We start from the raw sequence: 27,266 nt of genomic DNA, 5'->3' as shown, positions 1-27,266 counted from the left end.
GTATTTTGGAAAAGAATGCTTTAGAAATGACTTGGAATTAGGAAGAGAAAAATTTCATGATAAATTGGAAGGAATGAACTTTTTTTCAGAATATTCATCCAACGAAAGTAAATGAAACTGGGCCAGGCGCAGTGGCACATGCCTGTAATCCCAGCAACTTGGGAGGCTGAGGCAGGAGGATTGCAAGTTCAAAGCCAGCCTCAGCAAAAGCGAGGCCATAAGCAACTCAGTGAGACCCTATCTCTAAATAAAATACAAATAAGATCCGGGATGTGTTTCAGTGGTTAAACACCCCTGAGTTCAAACTCTGGTACCAAAATAAATTAATTAACAAATGAGTACCTAATATTTACAAGGAAAATAAATGAGTACCTAATAGTAGATTGGAAAAAAATTTTGAAAGTCTAATATATGTTAGCACTCCAACACATTCTGTGTTATTGAATCTTTCTAGAATTAACTCCTTTTAATGGATAAGAAAACTTGTCAGAAGTAATGGCCTAATGATGAATAAATGCCAAAGGTGGGATTCTAAATCTTTCCAGGTCTATATTTTTGTTTTGTTTTGTTTTGTTTTAATATTTATTTTTTAGGTGTAGATGGACACAACACAATGCTTTTATTTATTTATTTTTTTTATGTGGTGCTGAGGATGAACCCAGGTCCAGCCGGTGCTAGGCAAGCGCTCTACTGCTGAGCCACAATCCCAGCCCTCCAGGTCTATGTTTTGCTTAACTACAACAGAGGTTGTCCAATTGTATGTAAATATATGAAGAAACAAAATTTTATTAGAATACCTTTGCTGGACATGGTGGCATACACATGTAATTTCAGCTACTTGGGAGTCTGGAGCAGGAGGATCCAATATTGAGTCCAGGAGTAAGGTGATTTGGGGTCTGACTTCCAGATGCTGCTGTTGAGTTTGTTAGATAATTATATTCTTTAATAATGTTGTTATACAACTTAACGAGAGCCTGTTTCAAGAAAAGCAAAAAGGCTGGGGATATAGCTCAATGGTAAAGTGCTCTTAGCTTCAATCTCCAGGACAAAAATTAAATAAATTTGTTTGACTGAATTGAGGTATAGGAAGAAGGTAGATGGTAAATGTGGTTTTTTTTTCCAGTCATTTGTTCGTACAACTCTATCATAGCATTTATCACAATCTTGCAATATTATTACTTGTATATGTGTCTCCAGTAGATTGTGAGTCACTAGAAGGTAAAGGCCAGGATTCTCTGATTTTCTCAGATATCTTGGTAAATACTTCATATTCTTTTTTTTTTTTTTTTTAATAGGCTGGGCAACTTTTTGGGGGAGTGGTATGGGGGACTAAACCCAGGGGTACTTTACCACTGTGCCACATTCCCAACCCTTTCTAATTTTTACTTTGAAACTATATCTTGCTAAGTTATTTAGGGCTTCACTAAGTTGCTGGCCTTGAACTTGTGATTCTCCTGCTTCAGCTTCCTGGGTCACTGCGATTACAGATATATGCCCCCATGCCCAGCAATCAGTATCTTTTTGTAAGTTGTCTTTATTTCACAGTGCCTGGTATTGTATCTTATAGTAGATGGTCTATAAATACTGGAATAAAATTGTATCAAACCTTGTAAGACCAGTTGTCTTCAAAGAAATTGGTGGTATAGCTCATATCCTAGCAGTTCTCTTAGTGGGCTCAGCAGGGATGCTGGTCCCAGCGATTGAAAAGACACGAAGCCAACATTCATCCTTTTCTTATCCTTTAAGACATCATGTGCCAGTGTCTACTAAGCGTGGTAGTGGGTATAAACACAGCAGTGGGAGTTGAAATCTGGCTCAGCGTTGCTACAGTGGAAAAAAATGCTGCTGCGGGGATGTTGGTGTGATAAAGGGGAAATACCATTGATCTAAAAATAAAAATAAAAAATCTGTTTTATACCTGGTTATGCTACTTTCTAACTTTGTGACTTTGAACAAGCAACTTAAGTCTCTGAGCTTCAAACTCATCATTTACATTGTGGGGAGAATGAGTTTCAAGGCCATTGCTACTTTAATCTGAAGGTAGGAAATTCATTTTACCCAAGACTTGAATTCATTTGAGATAATTATTGAATTTTTTTCCTCTGAGCCATTTGAGTAATTATTCTTGGGACACCAGGCAGTCTGTGTGATCATCTACGGCAGGTGCCATCCTGTTAATTTCAACTTTGAATGTACCCTAGGAGACACAGTGATGGAAACACCTGGTGCAGGAAACAGGCGAGAATACCTTTTCCTAACTGAATGGTTGAGTGCATTTATTCTGGAGCACATTAACCTTTTCTTTTGGGAGAGGCCAAATTAAGGTCTGTCGTTACCTCTAAAGACCATAATGTGACACTGGAGCTTCAGGATTGAAAAGTGAGATTGTTTTCATTTACGGCAGCAAGGCGATTTGGGCTCTGACTTCCAGATGCTGCTGTTAAGTTTGGTAGATAATTATACTCTTTAATAATGTTGTTATACAGTATGAGACAAGAAGCTCTTTTTCTAGAATCCTAGAGCAAAAGCCAAAGTACCTTTGTTTGATCCATAGAGAAGGGATCTTCTCTTATTTTAATTAAAAATTGAAAGGCTTTATTTTCTTTATCCAGGGGACTCTTTTCATAAAAACAAATTGCTTTGTAAACTTGCGTAAGCACTTAGTGTCTCTGGTTCTCTCTCTCTCATTTGAAAAATGACAGGTTTGGACCAGCCAATCTCTAAAGTCCTTAAAGACCTTCTTCTGGCTCTACCTTGCCTTGATTTTAAGTATCTGCATGATTATACTGTTTCTTTGAGACTACCTGGTCCTTACTTTTTTAAAAATATATTTGTAGTTGTCAATGGACCTTTATTTTATTTATTTGTGTGTGGTGCTAAGAATCAAACCCAGTGCCCCACACATGCTGGGCAAGCGCTCTATCACTGAACCCCAGCCCCAGCACCCCTGGTTCTTACTTTAGGATATTCTTCATCAGTGTAAAATGGAAGCTTATAACTATTGGTTTGTAAACCCATTCTTCATGTTGTATCTTTTGGAGAGTTAATTTAGGTGCTCTGTTCCAATATACCCATTAAAAAATGAGGGGAAGGGCTGGGGATGTGGCTCAAGTGGTAGCGCGCTCGCCTGGCGTGCGTGCGGCCCGGGTTCGATCCTCAGCGCCACGTACAAACAAAGATGTTGTGTCCGCCAAAAACTAAAAAATAAATATTAAAAAATTCTCTCTCTCTCTCTCTCTCACTCTATTTAAAAAAAAATGAGGGGAAAGAAGGTTTTTATCTATTTCCATCTAATATGGAATGATGATATTTGGTGAAGCAGGAGGCACTGAACTAGGAGTCAGGGGACCGAGGTTCTGTCCCCAGCTTGTATCTAAGTTGTATGTCTTTCTACTAGTCACTAATCTTTTTGTGTTTCAGTTTCTTGGACTATAAATTATTAAAAAGCTATACTTTGAGGGTGCATTATGTGCCAGATACCAGTTCCAGGCATTTTATGTATGTCATTTGTTATCTGTAGCAGCAAAGTGAGAGCAGATGGGAACTTAGACCTTGAAAGGCAAGTTGTGTTCAGTATCCCACAGGTAGGAAATGGCAGAGCTGAGATTAGAAGCTGCATCTTTCACTCCACAGCAGTGTTCTTTCTACACCTAGACTGTTCTGCCTCATCTGCAGCATAGGAACCTACCATATATACTTCCTAGGATTGTTGCCAGGAACAGATAGGATATCAGATGTCACCACTTGTAGTCATTAGAATAAAGGGAACCATGAACAGCTGTAGTGTAGTTAAACTCTGGGTTCTAATCCCAGCTCCGCTACTTGCCAGGTTTGGATCTTGGCAACCTTTCTCTGCATCATTTTGTCATCTGTCAAATGAAAATAGTACCAACTTTATAAGGTGTGATGAGGATTTTGAATAGTGTTTTGCATGTAGTGAACATTTAGCATATGTTAGTAAATATTAGTCCAGCGGGAATTGTCTTATTCAGTTCCCTAGCTTTAGATATGGTGAAACAGTGATTGCTTAAGATGAAACAACTAGCTAAAGACACTGAGAAGAATAAAATACTGAATTTTTACAAATAATGAATTTAATGCTAAATGCTAAATGTAGTGACAACATTAATCCCAATCCACACAGGTGAGTAGGGAAGGGAGAGACTAGAAGATTGAACGGGTGGAGATAATAATTTATTTGGCAGGGACTCTGGGCCTTTCTCACTAACATTTATTGGTTACTTATTACATAAGTCCATCAAACCACTAACTTCCCGATGTTAGGTCAGTGCTACAAAAGTCTTGAGAACAAATCTTTTTCTCTCTGGTTATATCTTTTCATGTTCTGTCAGATGTCTATGTATTGATTTTTTTCTCTAATTTTCTTAATAAAACCCAGGACTCAGTGTTTTTAAAAATTTTTTATTTGTTCTTATTAGTTATACATGACAGTAGACTATATTTTGGTTTGTCATATATACATGGAGTATAAGTTCCTATTTTTGTGGTTGTACATGATGTGGAGTTACATTGGTCATGTATTCATATATGAACACAGGAACATTATGTTCAATTCATTCTACTGTCTTGGTTTGAAGTTTAAGAAAAAGGGATCTACACGATCTATGTCAAACTATTATAGTTGTTTGTATAGGGATTAGAGGCCTAAGGCCCAGCTAATATAAAGTGTAACTTTATTACCTGGTTCCTGCTATCCCTTTCATTCATAAAACTCCTTTGGTGATTTTTTTTTCTCCCCCGCCTTTTTTTTTTTAATTAAGATACTGGGGATTCATCCCAGGGCTGCTCCAGCCCTTTTTTTTTTTTTTTTTTTTTTTTTATTTAGAGACAGGGTTTTACTGAGTTGTTTAAGCTGACTTTGAACAAGTGTGGGATTTGGGCATCCCTTGATTACCATCATACCATGTGATGACATTCCAATCTCACCATTGTTTTTAATGCATATGTATATACCTGTCAGTCTAAGTTTCAAAAAGAATATAATAAAGAATGCTTGACAAAACATTATTAGGGAGTTTCATAGTAGTCAGAGACAAGTCAGTGCCAAGCAGAAATTCAAGGAGTCTAGGAGACTCTGGAAGAAAGATTCTCATTTGTGTGACATTGATTTATTATTTTTTTCTTTATAGGTTGCCATGGTGACAGATTATGGAGCCTTTATCAAAATCCCAGGCTGTCGGAAGCAAGGTGGGTCTATAATTTGAAATTTAGCTCTCTCATTTCACTTTCTTTGCTGTAACCCCCACCAACATCATAATTGTAGGTTCTACATTTTTCAGAGTTTTTTTTTTTTTTGCATTTATATTTTATTTTGTTTTTAGTGTAGATATGAATACAGACAAGTGGTAATAGTTAATTTTTAGCAGGTCCACATGTGAGCATCTGTGTGTGTGTGTGTGTGTGTGTGTGTGTGTGTGTATGTGTGTAGGTGTAAACCTAGAACCTCATGCATACTAAACATATGTTCTACCACTGATTTATATACCCACAACCCATTTAACAGGTCTTTTTTTAAATGTGTGTGGTACTGGGAATTGAACCCAGGGGCACTTTACGTAAACACTGAGCCATATATCCTCAGTCCTTATTTTTTATTTTGAGACAGGGTCTTGATATGTTGATTAGGGCTTCCCTAAGTTGCTGTAGCTGGCTTCAAACTTGCAATCCTCCTATCTCTGCTTCCTGAGTTGCTGGGATTATAGGCATGTGCCATTACACTGGGCTCATTGAAGGTCTTGACTCAGAAAAATGTTGTTCTCTGACTTGGGAAAAAGGCTAGGATATAGCTAATTGGATTTATTTCTAGAATCAACTCCTCCCTAGATATCACCTGTGACACTAGGCAAGTCACTTGACTTCTTTGGACATAGAAATTTGGAGATGGCAAACTACTTCTCTGAGGCTGACATTTTGAATGTTCTAGTATGGTACATGAAATAGAAATAGTACCTACTTATTTATTTATCTATATATCTATTTATCTATCTATCTATTTATTTATTGATTGATCATGATTATGGAGATTGAACCCAGGGTCTCACAAATGCCAGTGTTTATTTTTTTAAGAGTTGGAGTCTGGGGCTGGGGTTGTAGTCAGTGGAAGTGTGCTTGCCTAGCATGTGTGAGGCACTGGGTTCGATTCTCAGAACCACATATGAATAAATAAGATAAAGGTCCATCAATAACTAAAAAGATATTTTAAAAAAGAGTTTGGAGCCTGGCTGTCTTGCCCAGGTTGGTTTCAAATTCCTGAGCTCAAGTGATCCTCGAACTTCAGTGTCCTAAGTCGGTGGGGAAACAGGTACATGCCACCGTGCCTAGCTTCCAAAACATATATTAGCCAGGCATGGTTGTGCATGCCTATAATCCCAGCAGCTCATGAGCCTAAGCCAGGAGGATCTTAAGTTAGAAGCCAGCCTCAGCAATTTAGCAAGGCCCTGTCTCAAAATAAAAAATAAAAAGGGCTAGGGATGTAGTTCGGTGGTTAAAGTCTTCTGGTTCAATCCCCAGTACCAAAAAAATTATAAATACAATACTTTAAATTTTCTTCATAATACATAAACATGTGTTGAATAATTTTTGGAGATTCCCTCTTATATCTACAATCTTGTTTGTAAGAATAGTTGTGTTAAGTATAAACAGGAATTCCATAGATGGGTGACCTGCCCAGAGTGAATTAAATAGATAATGGCACAACTAAGACTAGAATCTAAACCTTCAGATTCCTAGCTTCATGGGCTATCTGCTTTATCACACAACATGCTAGTGAATCCAGAGACTCAACTTGCCAACTACTTATGCTAAAATAAGTTAAAAATTTTAACAGAAAGATATAGTCATAAGAGAAAAATATGAAAGAATATTTCACTACATAAAAATAAAAAAAATAGGGCTTGGGATGTGGCTCAAGTGGTAGCGTGCTCACCTGGCATGTGTGAGGCACTGGGTTTAATCCTCTGCACCACATAAAAATAAAAATAAAATAAAATATATTATAAATAATAAAGAAAAAAGTAAAAAGATAATGATAAAAATCATTAGCAAAGTTAAGTTGGGAAAAAGAATTTGTAATACACATGATAAAGAGCTAATAAAAAATGGGGGGGGGGCTGGGGATGTGGCTCAAGTGGTAGCGCGCTCGCCTGGCATGCGTGCGGCCCGGGTTCGATTCTCAGCACCATGTACAAACAAAGATGTTGTGTCCGCCGATAACTAAAAAATAAATATTAAAAAATTCTCTCTCTCTCCCTCCTCTCTCACTCTCTCTTTAAAAAAAAAAAAAAAAATGGGGGGAATAGTAGGAAAAGGAACCAAAATATGAAAAGACAACTCACAGGAGAAAATGTAAGTCATTTGGTCAATGTATTAAAAGATATTCATTCTTAGTATTGATAAAGTTACATAAACAGTGGTCCATTTGCATAATGGAATACTACTCAACAATAAAAAGCAAAAGAAACTATCAATACATGAGGCAATGTGGATCAATCTTCAGATAATTAAGCTCAGTGAAAAAAGCTAATCCCAAAAGGTTAGACTTTTTATAATTCCATTTGTGTAGCATCCCTTTAAAAAATAGCCTTATTAAGGTTTAATTCACGTACTATACATTTTACCTAAAGAATACATTTCATTGTTTTTTGGTATATTCACAGGGTTTTGCAACAATCACCACCATCTAATTTGTGCTCTACCTCTGAGCCACAACCCCAATCTATGCCTATGTATTTTTTAAAATTGCATATGTTTAGAAGAAAGAATGGGAGAATATTCAACAATTCTTTTTTCTCCCCCCGCCCCCAGTGCTGGGAATCGAACACAGGGCCTTACACATGATGAGCAAGTACACTACCACTGCACTATATACCCAGCTTTTTTTCTTCCTTGAAACAGGTCCTCTTGCTAAATTTTCCAGGCTGGCCTGGATTGTGATCTTCCTGTTTCAGCCTACTGAGTAGCTGGGATTATAGGTGTATACCACCATACCCAGCTAATAAATTCTTAATAATAATCGCCTTTGGGAAGTTGGATTTGCTAAAGAAGGGATTACATGAAAGAGAAAGACTTTTACTTTTTCAAAAAATATATTTTTTAGTTGTACATTGATGCAATATCTTTATTCATTTATTTGTTTTATGTGTTGCTGAGGCTCGAACCCAGTGCCTCACACATGTGAGGCAAGCACTCTACAACTGAGCTACAGTTCCAGCCCAAGGACTTTCACTTTTTGCCATTTAAAAAAAATACTCTTGGGGGGGGGGGTCCTGGGGTTGAGGCTCAGAGGGTAGAGTACTCACTTAGCATGCATAAGGCCCTGGGTTCGATCCTCAGCACCACATAAAAATAAATAAAATAAAGGTATTATGTTCAACTACAACTGAAAAATAAATATTTAAAAAAATATATTTTGGGGGCTGGGGTTGTGGCTCAGCGGTAGAGCGCTCGCCTAGCACTTGCAAAGCCCTGGGTTCGATCCTCAGCACCACATAAAAATAAATAAACAAAATAAAGGTATTGTGTACAACTAAAAAATAAATAGTTTTAAAATATATATATATATATATATTTTCTTTCAAAAAGCCCAACAGCTGATCTTTGGATAATAAAGCCTGCCTCTAGCCTTGGAAACCACTGTGCTGCAGATTGCATCTTTGCATTAGAAATGGCTTACCAGTGGTTTTCAAGCTGGCAGTCAGCAGTCTGTAATTAAGTTTCTCATTTTATATTGGCTGGGATTTAATGAGGTGGAACTCATCCCCACCTCTATAGGACCTGCACCTCTTCCTGTCTGAAGGCAGATTTTCTTGTTAGTGTACTTGCCTATCACTGCCAGTGCCTGAAAGTGCCATTTTTACTTAGACATTTATGTGACACTTTGGGAACTATCTGGGGATTAAAGGCTGCTACCCTTCAACAGTCAGTTTTCAACTTACTTGTGTCTGTACTCTGTCAGGTAATGCCTCTGATTGTGGCTGACAGTTTACAAGTGAATCTGTCAGTCTGAAGCTGTGCTGAAACAAGCCTTGGAGAGGGAACTCAGAGGACCAAATAATTACATGGAAACTGAGTTCTAATCCTGGCATTTTCTGTGGGGTTTTTGGATAACTTAAGCTATTGATTTCTCTATAGTCTCTTAGTGTCTGTAAGGGAGACAATCATTAGGACTGAACAATGGAATAATTGTAGTCTGATCAAATCTTAATGTCTTTGATTCAGGAAGAAGACTCTAAGTTGAATTAATTTCCCAGACTTTTATTCTTTGAATTCTTTACCCACTACTGAATTGAAGACCCCCTCCTAGGATTTAGATATAACGATTTTCTTTTTCCTTCTCATAGTATTGTTCAATACAACTTTCTGGGATGCTGTTAATGTCTCTCTCTGTTCTGATTTGTTTTCTGGACACTAATTCTCCATGTCTTTGGACACCAAGCAGGTATCCGCCAATTCAATTCTGACATTACCTACCTTGAGTTAGCATCTAATCCCACAAGTTTAGAAGGGCTAAGTTCTGTAAGATTGCCTGCATTTTAGATGCCCCTCTACTTCTCACCAACCAGTTGTAAATTAGGTTCCCACAGAACTCAGGAAAGCACTTTTATGGGCTATAGTAAACACTTCACTTATCATAACTTAGGAATAGCCAAGTCATAGAAGAGATGCACAGGGCCCCATACGAGTGTAGTAGGGTGGGAAGCTTTTATGTCCTCTCTGGGGAAGCCCTCCCAGCACTAGGATGGATTTACCAACCCAGGAACTCTACAAATCTTCTGTGGGGGAGTTTTTATAGAGCTCTCCCTCCAGCTCCCAAACCCCTTTTGCTGGAAATGGTCAGTCAGTGGGTGGGTCTGAACATTGTGACCTTCTAATCACTTGATCTTTCTGATGACCAGCTCCATCTGGAGGTTATCAAGCCATCCACTCTGTCACCTTGTGAGCATGAACTCAAAGTATGATCAGAGGGGGCCTTCTCATGAACAAAAGACACTCCTGTCACAAAGGAAATCCCAAGGGTTTTAGGGATTATTAGCCAGGAACAAGGACAATATTTTTATATTATACCACATCTGTGCTGTTCATTACACTAGCCTTGAGATTTAAATTTCTTTAAAATACTTTTTAGTTGTTGGTGGGCTTTATTTTTTTTACTTACATGTGGCGCTGAGAATCGAACCCAGTGCCTCACACATGCTAGGCAAGTGCTCTTCACTGAGCTAAAACCCCAGCCCCGAGATTTAAATTTTATTTTTTTTAACTGAACTTAAAATTAGCCATGTAGGTAGTGAATAACATAGTAGATAATGCAGCCCTATACAATTTTAAAGTATTTTTTTTTTGCTGTATTCTGTTCACCAGCACTAAATTATATAAGTTTGAGAGCAGAGATTATTTAGTGTTACACTTTTAATGTTCCTTGTTTATGGTGAAAACTCAAAATATATTTAGCAATAACTAGGCATTGGTGGCACACATCTGTAATCCCAGCAGCTCAGGAGGCTGAGGCAAGTAAATCACAAATTCAAAGCCAGCCTGAGCAACTTAGTGAGGCCCTAAGCAAGGTTCAATCTCCCTGGTACCAAGAAAAATGTGTGTGTGTGTGTGTATATATATAAATGAATTTATAGATTAAATATGAATCTATTTCTATGTTTAACAGTTAATTGAATTCAATTTAGCAAAAAGTGTTTTTTAAAAATTTTTTTTGAGCTTCCCAAGTAGCTGGGATTACAGACATGTGTCACTACTGCACCCAGCTAGTAAATAATTATTGAATTCCATCTTCTAGTTATCTTTTCCAGTGGTAACCCAGAGATTTAAAACCACCACAACAACAATTCCTGCTACCCTCAGATTGTTCAGTCTAGAAATATAAATAAATTACAGTGGCATAATAAAAATGAGGGAGTTTGCACTAAGTTATGGAATACTTAGACTTTTCAGATGAATCAGGGCCTAGTATAGTGGTATTCAGTAATTCTCATTGAATGAAAAAATGAACTGTCCCAGCTTTGCCCTTTACTGGTTTCTTGACTTGGGCAAGTTGGCTAGACTTTGAGCCCCATCTGTGAAATGGGATATCACAGACTCTGAGTTCTTTGACTGACAGGAACATGTTTTTTTCATCCTTGAATCCATTTCTGCCTATAATATAGTGTGTGTTAGTAACTGTTTGAATGACTCTGTAATCCCAACAGTTAAAGGGTATGAGAAGTCACTTTGATTTAGGTACTTACATTATTGATATATACCATTGATTAAAGATGATTTACTTGAAAAATCTGGACAGGGAATTCAGAGTCCCAAAAGTAAAGGGACCATTCATTCATTCATTCATTCATTCTTTCATTTGTTTGTATGTGGTGCTGAGGATTAAATCCAGTGCCTCACATGTGCTAGGCAAGTGCTCTACCGCTGAGCTACAATTGCAGCCCTGAGACCTTTTATTTTGGCATTTTTGGTTGCAGCTATACTGTAGTAATTTGAAAGTTTTACCATTTTTCTTTATTGCCAATGGAATTAATGTGTTAAGCCTAACATAGTTGGGAGAATGTTTTTTTTTTTTAATTTGTTGGTACATATATATTTTCCACAATAAATTTTTTATTGGTGCATTAAAATTATACATAAGGGAGAATGGTTTTTAAGGGGACTGTAGTAGGCTTACTGTTTCTCTCATATGGTGATTGAACAACTAGTGCTTTCCAACTTGTCAGGATTGGTTTTCTCCTTTCTTTTACCAGCAGACATTCAGATGGGACTCATTTTGTAAAGTTCATGTTGAGTTTATTGAACATGATGATGGACTTGATGTGCCCTTTGAGCATTTGTGGCTTCATGTCCAAAATCTAGGCATGGGCCAGGTATGGACCAGTTGTCTAGCATGCCCAAGGTTCTGGATTCAATTCCCAGCACTACAGATGTGGGAAGGGAGAGGAATGGGGCAGAAATCTAGACACAAACTGCTTCCCTGTCATGCGACATGGTAAACAAAGCATTTTTGTTTGCTTCTGTTTCATCCTGGAGCATTAATTAATTAATCAATTCTACTAACATAGAATTGGTATGTTTCCACTATTTTTAGGTGAATTCATCTTTTTCTTTTTGTAATTGAAAGGTGAACCTACATGGTAAACCTACTACATGCCTAGGCTATATATTTTGACATAGCCTTGTTCCTAGGACCATGAAGAGCAAAACATGAGGTTAAATCAGGCATAAGATAAAATCCTACAGTTGAGAGAGTAAACACTAGAGGGATGAGGTTGGTGTCAGCCAAACAGTGCATTTGGTTTTGCAGAGAACTTTATGATAAAACAAGTGGGAAGAGTACTTTCTAAAATAATGATAAAAGGTATAGTACGATGACTACATCCATCATAACAGTCGTACAGTGTCATTATCAAGCACTGTGTTATGTATGGTGCATAATTACATGTGCTGTACTTTTATAGGACTAACAGCACAGTAGGTTTACACCAGCATCACCAAAACATGTGAGTAATGCACTTTACTATGACATCACTATGCATTAGGAATTTTTGGCTCCGTTATAATCTTTTTTTTTTTTAAATATTTTTTCCCTTAGTTGTTGATAGATCTTTATTTTATTTATTTATACCTGGTGCTGAGAATAGAACCCAGTGCCTCACACATGCAATGCAAGTGCACTACCACTGAGCCACAGTCCCAGACCTCCTTTATCTTATGGGACCATTATTGTACATGCAGTCCATCATTGACTAAAATAACTATTTACATAGCATTTACATTGTATTAGGTATTATAAATAATCTAGAGGTGCTTTAAACTATGGGGAGGGAGCTGATGGTGCAGCTCAGTGGCAGAGTTTGTGGTTAACATACACATGTGTGCACACAAACGTGCACACATGTGCACCCCCCCACACACACACTATATATATGTGTATATATATATATGGGAGAATATGTGTAAGTTCTTTGCAGATACTATACCTTGAAGACACTGAAGAATTTGGTATCCGAGGGGGTCCTGGAACCAATACCTTACAGTTACTGAGGAACAAAACCCAAGGGACAACTGTCAGCTTTGTAATCTCGAACAAAATTTATAAAACTCTAGACTATTTTCTCCTATGAATATGAGTGAGAGTTGATATGAGGATTCAAAGAGTGGATGGATATGGTTTACCTAGAAGGGCACCTAGGACCGAATGAAGGGGCCCTAAATATACACATAAATATTGGTGTCCTCTATTGTATCTATACACTTAATTCAACTCTTCATGGTGTTTTTGTAACAACTGCCTTCTGAGAATGAATCTGTGGTGAATCCCTCATGCAGAGTATGAGATTAGCCATAGATAAAAATAAAGCAGGTAATTGCCTATAAACCTGTAACTGAAGATACGGAGCACTCTGATGAGATAATGTGCGTGTGTTTCATGGAGAAGGAATTGGTGGGCTAGGAATATGACTTCAATGACACCTTGGATTCTTTTTTTTGGGGGGGGAGTACCAGAGATTGAATTCAGGGGCACTCAACCACTGAGCCACATTCCCAGCCCTATTTTGTATTTTATTTATTTATTTAAAGAGAGAGGGAGGGGGGGGAGAATTTTTTTAATATTTATTTTTTAGTTTTCGGCGGACACAACATCTTTGTTTGTATGTAGTGTTGAGGATCAAACCCGGGCCGCACGCATGCCAGGCGAGCACGCTACCGCTTGAGCCACATCACCAGCCCTTGTATTTTATTTAAAGACAAGATCTCACTGAGTTGCTTAGCATCTCGTTTTTGCCGAGGCTGGCTTTGAACTTGTGATCCTTCTGTCTCAGCCTCCCAAGCTGCTGGGATTTTAGGCATGTACCACTGTGCCCATCTTGAGGCCCTAGATTCAATCCCCAGCACCGTGTAAAATTAAAGAAAGAAGGAAAGGGGATTGGAAAGGAATTGTAGTTTACAAGACTAAATATTAATTGACTACATCATATTCTAATGAGACAGATTTATGAACAGGAAGTCAATTGACAGTCTAGAACATAATACAAGAGAGGCTGAGAGTCTGAAGTTGGCATGATGATAGGCTCTAAAGAGATGGATTCTTCGCCCCCTACTTCCCCAATACTCCCATCCCACCAAGTATTGGATATTGAAGCCAGGTTGCTCTAACACAGAGCTATATCCCCAGCCTTTTTATTTTTTATTTTGAGACTGGGTCTTGCAAAATTGCAAAAGGCTGACCTTAAACTTGTAATTCCCCTACCTCAACTTCCTGGGTCACTGGGTTTACAGGGATGTCCACCACTCGCCACCAAGATGGATTTTTTAATGAGGAAGTAATAGTCCATTAAACCTTGACGGAATGGAGATGTCTTTCAAAACATTTGTTTCCTTTTTGTTCTGATTCAGTTGAAGCAGAACTGGGAATTTGGCTCAGCTGTAGTGTGCTTGTCTAGAATGCACAAAGCCCTGGGTTTGAACCTCAGCACCACCAAAAAAAAAAAGTAAAGGAAAAAAGAAACCAGGTCTATGACCATTCCACCCTAAACATGATCAATCTCTCTGATTCTTTTGAAGCAATTTCTAATCATTGATCTAATTTTCAGGTATTTGATACTTGGGACAACTGATAGGTTCTTTCAGAACCTTACAGGCATAAAAAAAGCATGTTGTCATAAATTTTTTTTAATATTTATTTTTTAGTTTTCGGCGAACACAACATCTTTGTTTTGTATATGGTGGTGAGGATCGAACCCGGGCCGCATGCATGCCAGGCGAGCGCGCTACCGCTTGAGCCACATCCCCAGCCCTGTCTGTTATAAATTAATACATTAAATTATGTATCTTTCTCAACCAATCACTAAACTGGTAATCCTGTTCCTATATTTTAGTATACAGTTGTTCCCCAGTATTCATGGGTTCTGCATCCATGGATTCAACCAACTATGAATAAAAATATTGATAAAAATGTTTTCAGCTGGGCACAGCATACCTGTAATCCCGGCAACTTGGATGGCTGAGGCAGGAGGATCATGAGTTCAAAGCCAGCCTCAGCAATTTAGTGAGACCCTGCCTCAAAACAGAACATAAAAAGTGCTAGGGGTGTGGCTCAGTGGTTAAATGCCCCTGGGTTCAATTTCCAACAAATATGTAAAAAAAAAAAAAAAGTTTTCATCTGTATTGAATATGTACAGACATTTTTATTATCATTATTCCCTTAATAACACAGTATGACAATTATTGACATAGCATTTACATTGTATTGGGTATTATGAGCAACATGGAGATGGTTTAAAATATACTGCAGGCTGTGCCAAAGTTATATACACAACAGTATGCAATTTGTTTGAGGGATTTGAGCATCTGCAGATTTGATATGGGAGAAGGGTCCTGAAGCCAGTTTCACCTATATTCTAAGGGACAACTGTCCAAGCATCTTAATTCCTACACTTGAATCTCTGGTTCATACCCCTCCCCTGAGCTACAGACTTCCATATGCAACTATCTAGATTAGGGGTAGACCATGTCCCTTGTTTAACTCACTGTGTAAGCTAAGGTGTTTGGTGATAAGCCATTAATGTCTGGCACCCTCCTGTAACTATTACTGTATATTCCCTTTTGGTCTGTATTCAAATGAAGCATAGTTTTCCTATCTCTTCCCTTTATTTGATTTAGGAAAGCAAGCTGAAAGAAACAATGCATGACAATATAGCCTGAATGTTATTTGGCTTATTTTATCAATGAGTTTCTGTCTTTCTTATTTATTTATTGATTGATTGATTGATTGGTTGATTGATTGATTGTTGTGCACCTTGGATCAAACTCAGGTCTGGAACTCCACTGCTGTTATTCTGTTAGATCCAAGATCTGACAGTGTTGTGTTTTTTTGTTTGTGTTTTGTTGTTGTTGTTGTTGTTTGTTTGCTTGTTTTTGCAGTGGGGGGGATTGAACCCAGGACCTTGAATGTGCTAGGCAATTGCTCTACCACTGAGCCACATCTGTGCCCCTGAAACATAGTTTTGCATAATTTCAATCATAGTGCACAGATCACTTAAAATTGGCTTTTAAACTTTGTTTTGGGACTGGGGATGTGGCTCAAGCGGTAGCGCGCTTGCCTGTCATGCGTTCGGCCCGGGTTCGATCCTCAGCACCACATACAAAGATGTTGTGTCCGCCGAAAAGCTAAAAAATAAATAAATATTTTAAAAAAATTCTCTCTCTAAAAAAAAAAAATAATAAAATAAACTTTGTTTTGTTTTCTTTTGGATATTGGATTGAACTCAGGGTGAATTCAGGGGCACTAAACCTCTGAGCCACATCCCCAGCCCTATTTTGTATTTTCTTTAGAGGTGGGGTATTTGCCTAGGGCCTCCATAAGTTGCTAAAGCTGGCTTTGAACTTGTGATCCTCCTGTCTCAGTCTCCCAAGCCGCTGGGATTACAGTATTTTTATGATTAGAAATAATTCATGCTTATTATAGAAAAATAAGGGGGGGTAATGAAAGCAATCATTATATAATATTACCACTCCACAGAGATACTGTTAACATTTTGGTGGGTTTTTTTTATGTTTTATTTTGGGTACTAGAGGTTGAACCCAGTGCCTTGTACATGACAGGCAAGTGCTCTGTCACTCAACTACACCCCTCCAGCCCTGTTTTTTAAAAAAAATTTGAATTGAGATGGGTGTCACTAAGTTTATACTCACACTGGCCTTAAATTTTAGATCCTCCTCCTGTGTAGCTGGGATTGTAGGCATGTGCCATGATGCCTGGTTGTGTATTTCTTTTTAGTCAAATATCTATATAAAATTTAATACTGAGATTAATATTATACTATTTAAAATTTGTAGCTTTTTACTCTTAATGACCCTTTAACATTTCCTCATCTTTTGTAACATTTAATGGCATCAATCTGCCATTCAGATGCACCACATAATCATTTTAAACTGTTCCCAATTTTTCAAGGTTAATGGATGCTTCTAGAAATGCCATTTTATTGGGGCTGGGGATGTGGCTCAAGCGGTAGCCCTCTAGTCTGGCATGCGTGCGGCCCGGGTTCGGATCCTCAGCACCACATACAAACAAAGATGTTGTATCTGCCGATAACTAAAAACATAAATATTAAAATTCTCTCTCTCTCTCTCTCTCTCTCTCTCTCTCTTAAAACAAATAAATAAAAGTGCTATTGTGAAAAAAAAAAAAGAAATGCCATTTTACTTGAGAGAGATGCCTGAATCAAAATAATATCATACTTTGGGTTCAGGTGGAAGAAGGACAAGTTATTGATGTCATTATTTCTTTGTGGCCTTCTGTTGTTTTTCCTCTTCAAATTTTCCAATTAGGCAACTCTGCTCATTACATCATCACAGAGGAAAAATGAAATCTGAGCTACATGAATTTTACCCAATTTGGAATCATATATTGATCTAAAACTAAAATCATAGCTTACATAATATATATAAAATATTTTGGAGACAGAAATGTTATTCAGATAGGCCTTCTGAATCAGCCAATGTAGTGCAAAAGATCCTGTGATTGTGGATAAAGAAAACAATGGTTTCTAATAGGAGCGCCAAACAGAAAGGGTAGATACTTTGAGTTTTAGGTATGGAAAAATGTAGGGGTGTGGGTATAGGAAAATAAGTCTCCCAAGCAACCTTAATGAGGCAGTTATAAATGATTCCTGGCTTATGATCATTCATAATAATTTATTTTCTAGAAATAATTTTTTCTATTATTAAAACAAAATGAAAAGGTTAAACTGTAATCATCGTTAGAATTTTGGGTCATTTCTTTCCAATTTTTACTTTAAGCATAGGTTTATGGGGTTGAGGTCAAACCTGGGACCTTGAGCTAGTTGCAGTGGCACCATCCTGTAATCCCAGCAGTTTGGGAGGCTGGGCAGGATCACGAATTCAAAGCCAGCCTCAGCAACTTAGTAAGAGCCTAAGTAACTCAGTGAGATCCTGTCTCTAAATAAAATATAAAAAAAGGCTGGAGTTGTGGCTCAATGGTTAAAGCACCCCTGGGTTCAAACCCCAGTAACAAAAACAAAACAAAAAAGAAACAAATAAATAAAAACAAAAACCCCTGGGATCTCACATATGCTTGGCAAGTGCTATACCACTGAGCTATATCCCCAGCTCTAATTTAAATCTTGTAAAAATACTATATAATTGTGTATTATAGTGCTGTTTTTATCATAGGAAAATGCTAGCTGCCTATAGTACTTAACTCATGGTAGACACAGAGTATTTACTAAAGAATGAAACATTGATGTGTTTTTATGTGACCTTTTGAATGGCTCTTCAAGTGACTATACCCTAATTAATTTATCCCTTACCCTTGTTTTGGATATTAGGTTGTTTCTAAATTTTCCTGTCTTAATACATTGAGCCTGGTCCCAGCAGGAGGGTTATTTGAGCCCAGGAGTTTAAAGCCAGACAGAGTAATAGAGACTATCTCAAAAAAAAAAAAAAAGAAGAAGAAGAAGAAAAAGAAAAGGTTTTCTTAGGACATTTTCAGAAATGATGATGGTGAAATTACTTATTAGAAATATTGTTTGAGAAGGGCAGAAGCATAGTTAAGAAACATTTTGGCCAATCTTGCTGAGGACTTACAGGGTAAATTAACTTTGGTGCTCTCTTGTTTCCCAGTGCTCTTCTTCACTTCCTTTTTGCAGACTCTTGCCATCTGCTGGTAAAGATGAGCACTGGCAGTTTTTTTGTAGTTTATAATTTTAAAAATTTGAAGATTACTGTCAACTGATTTCTTGTATTTATCCCCAAACCAGTTAATTACTTGTGGCAGGACAGGAGACAGTTGGAATACCTTTATTGACTAAGCCTGTGTCTTATGCCCACAATTTTGGGTTCAGTAGGCTTCAACGAATCACATGGATTGACCAGATTATTTTAGAATGTAGGGAGGGTGGCTCTCCCAAGGAAAGGACCTTGGATAGACAGGAAAGGGATATTTCCTATAAATGTTTCATTAAATGTTACTATTTAATTATAAATTATTTTTGTTACATAATTTTTATTTATATGTGTGGTATTGGGCAACAAATTCAGAGCCTATGCATGCTAGACAAGTGCTGTACCACTGAGCAACAACCCTAGACCTATCATTCTTTTAAAGAAGGGAGTGGAATAGTGGAATAACTTTTTTTTTTTTTTAAAGAGAGAGTGAGAGAGAGAGAGAGATAGAGAATTTTAATATTTATTTTTTAGTTATCAGCAGACACAACATGTTTGTTTTGTATGTGGTGCTGAGGATCAAACCCGGGCCACACACATGCCAGGCGAGCTCACTACTGCTTGAGCCACATCCCCAGCCCCGTGGAATAACTTTTTATCTTCTTTTTTTTTTTTAATTTTTTTTTTGTATGGGAGATTAAACACAGTGGCACTTAATTGCTGAGCCACATCCACAGCCATTGTTTGTACTTTATTTAGAGCATTGTTTGTACTTTATTTATGAGTTGCTTAGGGCCTTCCTAAGTTGCTAAGGCTGGCTTTGAACTCAAAATCCTCCTGCCTCAGCCTCCCGAGCCTCTGGGATTATAGGCATGTGCCACTGTGCCTTGCATCTATTATTATTGGTAGCTATTGTTCAGTGATTTCTAAAAGTTTATTCTAGCCTTAGTAATATTTATTTTACTTACCTTTAACCAACATTGTATATTGTTATGTTTTAAATATTGTGCTAATTTAATAGACTTAAAATGGTGCTGAGTTTATATTTCCCTTTTTCACTTAACATATATCATTATTATTTTCTGTAACTATATTTGAAATAGCTCCTTGTGTCCCATTTGACAGATTTACCATAGTTTGTCAAGCTATTTGTTTTATTTTTATTTTATTTTTTTTAAAGAGAGAGTGAGAGAGGAGAGAGAGAGGAGAGAGAGAGAGAGAGAGAAAATTTTTTGATATTTTTTATTTTTTAGTTATCGGCGGACACAACATCTTTATTTGTACGTGGTGCTGAGAATTGAACCCGGGCCGCACGCATGCCAGGCGAGCGCGCTACCACTTGAGCCACATCCCCAGCCCCAAGCTATTTGTTTTAAATGATTGGTTATTTATGGGTTTTTGTTTGTTTTTGCAGTGCTGGGGCTCAAACCCAGGGCCTCCTGTGTGTCAGGCAAGTGCTGTGCCACTGAGCCACATCCCCAGCCCCATGATTTATAATTCTTTTTTTTTTTTTTTTGTACCAGGGATTGAACTCAGGGGCACTAGACCACTGAGCCATACACCCAGCCCTATTTTGTATTTATTTAGAGACAGTATCTCATTGAGTTGCTTAGCACCTCGCTGTTGCTGTAGCTGACTTTTGAACCTGTGATTCTCCTATATCAGCCTCCCTCCCAAGCCACTGAGATTACAGGTCTTTTATTTTTTTAACTTTCATAGATAATAATACTGTAAATGTTTTATGCCCATGAGTTTTTGCCTCTAGTTGAATTTTTTTCTTTGGAAAAAAATTCAAGAGTAAAGATATAAATATGTTTATGCCTTTGCTTTCAAAGAATTTTACCAACTTATATTTCTGCCAGTATTTTTGCTGTTATTTTATCACATATTTACTAACATTGAGCAGTTTTTGTTGTTGTTGTTGTTTGTTTATTAATTTGTTTTGTTGCTGGAGATTAGACCCAGGGCCTAGCCCATCAAGCTAAGTAAGCACCTGCACTACCATTAAGCAGTATCCCTGGCCAAGCAGTATTTTAAAGAATGTTTGCTGGTTAATTAGGTATTAAATGCGATCTAAAATTATTTTGTAGTTGTAAATGAACTTACATTTTTCAATGAAAATTTTTATTTTCCCCTTGCATTCCTCTACCTTTGTTTTCTTCCCCAGTCATTTAGAATATAAATATGAGAAATGCCATCTGATTTATTTTAATTTTCCTTCTTGTGCCAGGTCTGGTCCATCGAACTCACATGTCCTCTTGTCGGGTGGACAAGCCTTCTGAGATAGTAGATGTTGGAGACAAAGTGTGGGTGAAACTGATTGGTCGAGAGGTAAGGTTCTGTGGATAGAAGGGGTTAAGAAAAGCTGATGTTTTCTTGAAACTTTATGACAGTGTGTGTGTGAAAATGTTGTTAATTGTGGCTGATAATCTTATTTTAAATCCTATCACAATTATCTGTCTTGAATTTAAATCAGTTTTCCTATCCTGCAAATCCAGAGGAAATGAAGTGAACTATGAGAAAGAGTGTTGTAATAAATGTGTGTTTAAAAAGCTGTCCTTCTGTGTGCTGGAAAAGAAGAAAAAAGAAAGGGGAAAAAACAGCAAGAAAAGAGAAGGAAACTTAAAATTTATGGGTTAGGTCTTTATCATAAATATCAAAGAGTACCTGCCAGGTATATTTCAGTTGGGCCACAATAGGACAGAGGGTATTTATAACCATTTTTCCTAATATCTGGCATCATGCAATACAGGAGAAGTGAGAACGATCTCATGTACCCTGTTCATAATAACTCACTGAAGGGCATGAGAGCTGTGGGTATAGGCACACCACAGGAGATAAATGAACATGCGTACATCATGCTCTTCTACCAGGGAATGACAAGGGAGATGGGCCTGAAAAAGCCTCTTATTCAACAATAATGCTTAATGTGTGCTAGGTTTGGGAGACACAAAGATATAAATGATTCTAGCTCCTGTAAGCCTTATACAGAATAAAAGTAGAAGGCACAATTTTTTAAAAGTAAACAAACAAGGTGGGTGTGGGGGTGCAGCCTGAAATCTCAGCAACTCAGGAGGCTGAGACAAGAGGATCTCAAGTTCCAGGCTAGTCTTAGCAACTTAGCAAGACCCTGTCTCAAAATAAGAAATAAAAAAGCGCTGGGGATATGGCTCAGTGGTAGAGCACCCCTGGATTCAATGTCTGATATTCCCCAAAAAAGAGAGAAAGAAAGTAAAGTATCACAAGTATTGTATTGTGTTCAAACAATATTTAAGGTAGATTTAGATAAAGTTGTCAGGAAAAGGCTCTCTGAGGAAATGGTGCATGAGCTGAGACCCAAAGGAAAAGGAACCAGTCACTTGAAGAATTGGCAAAAGAACATTCCAGGCAGAGAAAATAGCTTATGCAAAGATGCTGAAGTAAAACAAGACGTTATGTGAGCTGCAGGAAGCAAAAGAAGACCAACGTGACTAACAAGTGTCTGCTTAAAGAAGCCCTAAACCAAGTCCAGAAGGAATGTTCTAAAAGAAGAACTTCTTTCAGCTTTTTTTTCTGTCTGGTGACCTCCCCTGGCCATGCATTTCTGAGCAACCTTTTGTGTCTTTCCCCCAGAGGGACAGGAGTAAGAGAAAGATCATTTCCTACAACTCTTCTGCCATAGTGTCTCCTCTTATGCTTCTTTCTACTTTCAGTGTTCCTAGCTCAGTACCTTGTTCATGAAAGGGTCTTGGTGTTTGTTAGGGTGGTTAAAGCTTTAATTCTTCGTTAATTTTAGATTGGCAGTCTAAATTATGTGCTTAGAGTTTTTGGTGACTCTTCTTTTGTCTTTTTCAGATGAAAAATGATAGGATAAAAGTATCCCTCTCCATGAAAGTTGTCAACCAAGGAACTGGGAAAGACCTCGATCCCAACAATGTTATCATTGAGTAGGTAAAAGGTTTGGAAAGGCTAAAATCCTACTTCCCAAAGCACAGAAAGCTGTAGTAAATCAGACTGAACTGGGAATTCTACCATTTATAAACTTTGTGATGTCAATAAGTTATGTAACCTTTATGATCTTTGATTTTTAGAGGTATAAAGTGTAAATAGCACTTTATTGCATAGAATTCTGAGATGAAAGGCTAACACAAATCTCATAATGTAGGAGTGCTCCATCTGTGGTTTTGTTTCCTTCCTCTGTTTTCTTTTTCTTTCTTTTTTTTTTTTTGGCTACTGGGGATTGAACCCAGGGATGCTTTACCACTGAGTTGCTTAGGGCCTTGCCAAGTTGCTGAGGCTGGCTTTGAACCCGAGATCCTCCTGCCTCAGTTTCCCTAGGCATTATGATTATAGGTGTATGCCACTGTGCCTGGCTGCTTACTTCCTCTTAATTTCTTTCTACTTTTCCCTTGGCTAATGAGCATTCACAACGTACTGTTATTTGCCTCTCTCCTAGCAGTTTCTTCACTGGGGTCAAAGAAGAGCATTTACCAGATAACAGAATAGAGTGATCTAGGAGCAAATCCATTGGGTTTTAGACTCCTACATCTTCTGAACACAGCACCTTACTTTCATTTGTTGTTGTTCTTTTTTTTTTTTTTTTAGAATTTTTTAATATTTATTTTTTAGTTTTCAGCAGACACAACATCTTTGTATGTGGTGCTGAGGATCGAACCCAGGCCGCACGCATGCCAAGCAAGCGTACTACCGCTTGAGCCACATCCCCAGCCCTTGTTTTTCTGACTTATATTTAGAAATGGAAGATTTTTCCTATCAATCCAGGATAATGTCTGGTGATATGGGAAATTTGTTGTTTTAAATTCTTTTTAGAATTTCTAACTAGGGGTTCTTGAATCCCTAGGTTCCCTTGAGGGATATTAGGGGATTTTTTTTTTTTTTTTTTTTTTTTTCAGTATTTCAGAAAGTCAACCAAAATCAAACATTTATCTTCAGGTTAACTATGATGTTATTTATTGCTTTTGATGATAAAATATCCTGTTATTTCTCTTAATAATAATTAGATACCTTCCATGGCAGTTATGCCACTGACTAATAAAACATTAGGAAAATTCATAAATGATATTTGAAGGATCTTGGTTGCAAAAAGTGTGGATACCTTTGTATTTATAGTTCTGAGCAAAATCTCTCTGGATATGAAGTGATGTTTATTGAATACATAGTATGTGCTAGGCATTATGGAAGGCAATTTATGCATATTAGTGCATGTAACTCTCTTGCCTGTTTTTGCCCCCTTCAGTACTAGAGATGGAACCCAGAGCCTTGCACAAGTGGTGTAGCCTAGGCAAGTGCTGTATCACCGAGCTCTAGCTCTTAACTATATGCATGTAACTCTCATAACCTACAGAGTGGGCATAATCCCCATTTTATTTTATATTTCTGTTTTCTAGCTTGGTGCTCGATGGTAAGTAACTAGCCTCTAGTTATATGGCAAATTATAGTGGATCAAGGATATGAATCTAGGTCCTGATAATGCTAATGCTCTCTGCACCAAAGAATTCTAGCTGCTTCATGTAAATTTTTCATAGTTCTGTAGTTTGGTCTCTAAATATTGACATGTTTGTACTGTTAATTATCGACAAAACTCTTTCTAGTTACAGTAGAAATTTTTACTAACTCAGAAATGTTCTTTATGTCTGATCCTTATGGATTTCATTGTAACAAATTGCTTTTGCTCTAAAGAATTCTATGCTAAATAGACTGATTAAAAAGCAGTGCAGTTTTCCAAAGCAACCCTTAAAATGGTAATATATAAAACAAGTAAGATAAAAGAGCTAACTCTGTTTCTCAGAAAAAGGTAGGGGAGGTGAAAGACTTTCTTTCTGGTTTGGGGCTGTAGGTATCTGTGTGGGGGCTATTTCTAGTACTAACCAAGTTTCTGAAACAATAGCTTTTGTTATAAAAATGTATCTGTAAGTGCATCCAGGAAAGAAGCACAGATATAAGAGAAGGATTATAAGTTTTAAAGTTAGATTTGAATGAAAAAGAACCTAGTTCTGTTCCAACTAGTTCTGTTCCAACCTAGCATATGACCTTAAGTAAAATCTTATTGGTCAGAAACTATTTTAGTGTCTAGTCCATAGTAAACACTTAATATAGATAGTTACTTGTATTATTGTTTTAAATACCTCGTTTTTCCTCTAACATCTGAGATTTTCCTTTTTTAATATCTATTTTTTAGTTGTAGTTGGACACAATATATTTATTTATTTATGTATGTATGTATGTATGTATGTTTATGTTTATGTGGTGTTGGGGATCAGACCCAGGGCCTCGCCTGTGCTAGGCGAGTGTTCTACTGCTGAGCCACAACCACAGACTCACACTTCCTTTTTGAAAGAATGTGTATAACCTGTGAAAACAGGGGCCATGTTTTGTCCTTTTTACCTCACATAGTGTTTGATGTGTAGTATTTGTTTAGTTAGTACATTCATTTCCACATTTATTCAACAAACTTAGGCAGCATGAGTGGTTTGCAGAAAGGAATTAGCTGGAAGAGGAAGAGTTGATTTCAGGCCATGATGGATGGATTTGATTGCCATTCCTCTTCCCCCCAAAAATCAGACAAGGGGTTATGCAGGGGAGGCATGGTGACAAGAAGAGACCATGAGGTGCTGGTTAAATTTTTTTTTTTTTTTACGGAGTACTAGTTATATGAATATGTTCATATTGTAAAAATGAAGTAAGGTATATTCTCAGTACAAATGCTTTTCTATATGCATATTATACTTTGATCAGAAGTTTTAAAAAGTGCTGTGGGAAAGAATTAACAAAGATTAATTCTAGGGCTGGGGATGTAGTTCAATTGGTAGAGTGTTTGCCTTGCATGCACAAAGGCCTGAGTTCAATCTTTATCCCCTTACCAAAAAAAAAAAAAAAAAATTCTAGCTGAGGGCCTCAGGGAAGAAGACTTGATAGATAGTAGTCTCGGAATGTTTAGGTATACTCAAATGGTGAGTGGGAGCATTTCAGAATGGAACTGCCTGGGCAAAAGCAGTGAAATAGTCACATCTGGCCAGACTTATTGTATTAAGTAAAAATGAGGCTAGGAAAGTAGTTAGAGACAGACTGTGAAAGACTTTGAATGCCAAGGGAAGAAATTTGGACTTGATTTTCTAGAAAGCCTAGATGGTCTTTTAAATCCAATAGTGACCTGGTAAGTGTTATAGAATGGTTAACATGGTAAGTAATTTTTATATTTTCATTCTCTGTGCATTAGCGAGATGACGCCTAGACTCATTCATAATTGTTAATTCGAAGTCTTGTCCTGAATGGAAAAAATCAGCCATTTCATCTCATTGTTTTCACCACCTGTCTTGTTCTGCCCAATGCATGTTCTTCTTTCTCCCTTTTTTTGCCAAAAACGAAATAAAAAACCAACATTCAGCCTAACCTTGAAGTTTCTCTGATGCGTCTTTTTTTTTTTTTAAGAGAGAGGTGAGAGAGAGAGAGACAGACAGAGAGAATTTTTAATATTTATTTTTTAGTTTTTGGCGGACACAACATCTTTGTTTGTATGTGGTGCTGGGGATCGAACCCGGGCCGCACGCATGCCAGGCGAGTACGCTACCGCTTGAGCCACATCCCCAGCCCTCTGATGCATCTTTTAAGGAGGCCAACCATCAGTATCTTTTTCATTATAGGCAAGAAGAGAGGCGGAGGCGGTCCTTCCAGGATTACACTGGGCAGAAGATCACTCTTGAGGCGGTCCTGAACACTACCTGCAAGAAGTGTGGCTGTAAAGGTAAGGTGAAGCCTCTGCCATTTCTGTATTTCTCTCCTTATGGATGAAGACCATAGCCCAGTAGCTGTTTAATTTACCCTGTTTTAGCCAACTGTGCATGCTTTTATTCCTGCCAGATTTACATCAGAGTGTGTGGCTTGATGCTTTTTCTGTTTACCTTTCTGAATGCTGGCCCTGTGAGATACCCTCATTTTGTACCCACCACTCCAAAGCTGATGTCTGCCTGGGCAAGGTCCCCTTTTACTATGCCAAGAGGAGCAAGAGTGTTTGATTACGGTTTATACTTTAAAATTTAATCTCCAAGAACAATTATTGCTCTTCAAAAATTAAGTGATTTGGAAATACATTCCTTTAGGATTCAAGTTAAACTCTTTCATCTTTATTTCTTTAACTAAAAAGTTCTGAAATCAATATCCTTTAGTAATAAAGAATATAGGATAGTCACTTCCTTTTAGCTCTATTTCCTCAGGTTTCTTCTAGTCTTACTCAAATATTAAAAAGCTCTTTCAGCCTGACTTCCCTTGTTGGAGCTATAATGAGAAGGCCTGCCAGCTTCTCATTTTCAGAGTGACCTCAATTTGTCACCTCTTCTCCCTAGCCCTCCATCTAGCCTTCTTTGTTTATCTTTCTACAACTAGTAGCAGATTTTGCCCTGGTTGAAGTTGTGGGATTTAAGCCCCTATTTATTATTAGCATAGAGGGAAGAAGGGAAAAGTAAAATTGAGAGAAAGAATACCTCCTTAGGGGAATTATGGAGACATTCCAAATATTTGGAAAATTCTGTACTATATTCCTTTTCCAGGCACCATCAAGTTTCTGGACC

At 37.5% G+C, this 27,266-nt stretch overlaps 1 protein-coding gene across 1 annotated transcript in view; it reads left to right on the top strand.

The window, feature by feature from the left end:
* Positions 1 to 27,266, top strand: part of Zcchc17 (zinc finger CCHC-type containing 17) — a 51,425-nt gene that overhangs the window by 13,979 nt on the left and 10,180 nt on the right. Inside the window, exons 3-6 of the mRNA XM_076860872.2 lie at positions 5,151 to 5,208; positions 20,933 to 21,033; positions 22,537 to 22,628; positions 26,343 to 26,443. Coding sequence (XP_076716987.1) covers positions 5,151 to 5,208; positions 20,933 to 21,033; positions 22,537 to 22,628; positions 26,343 to 26,443 — 352 coding nt within the window. The remainder of the gene's footprint in view (positions 1 to 5,150; positions 5,209 to 20,932; positions 21,034 to 22,536; positions 22,629 to 26,342; positions 26,444 to 27,266) is intronic.

Source organism: Callospermophilus lateralis, chromosome 7, assembly GCF_048772815.1.
Source record: "Callospermophilus lateralis isolate mCalLat2 chromosome 7, mCalLat2.hap1, whole genome shotgun sequence".
Classification (NCBI taxonomy): domain Eukaryota; kingdom Metazoa; phylum Chordata; class Mammalia; order Rodentia; family Sciuridae; genus Callospermophilus; species Callospermophilus lateralis.
This window is presented reverse-complemented; position numbering and strand designations above follow the sequence as displayed.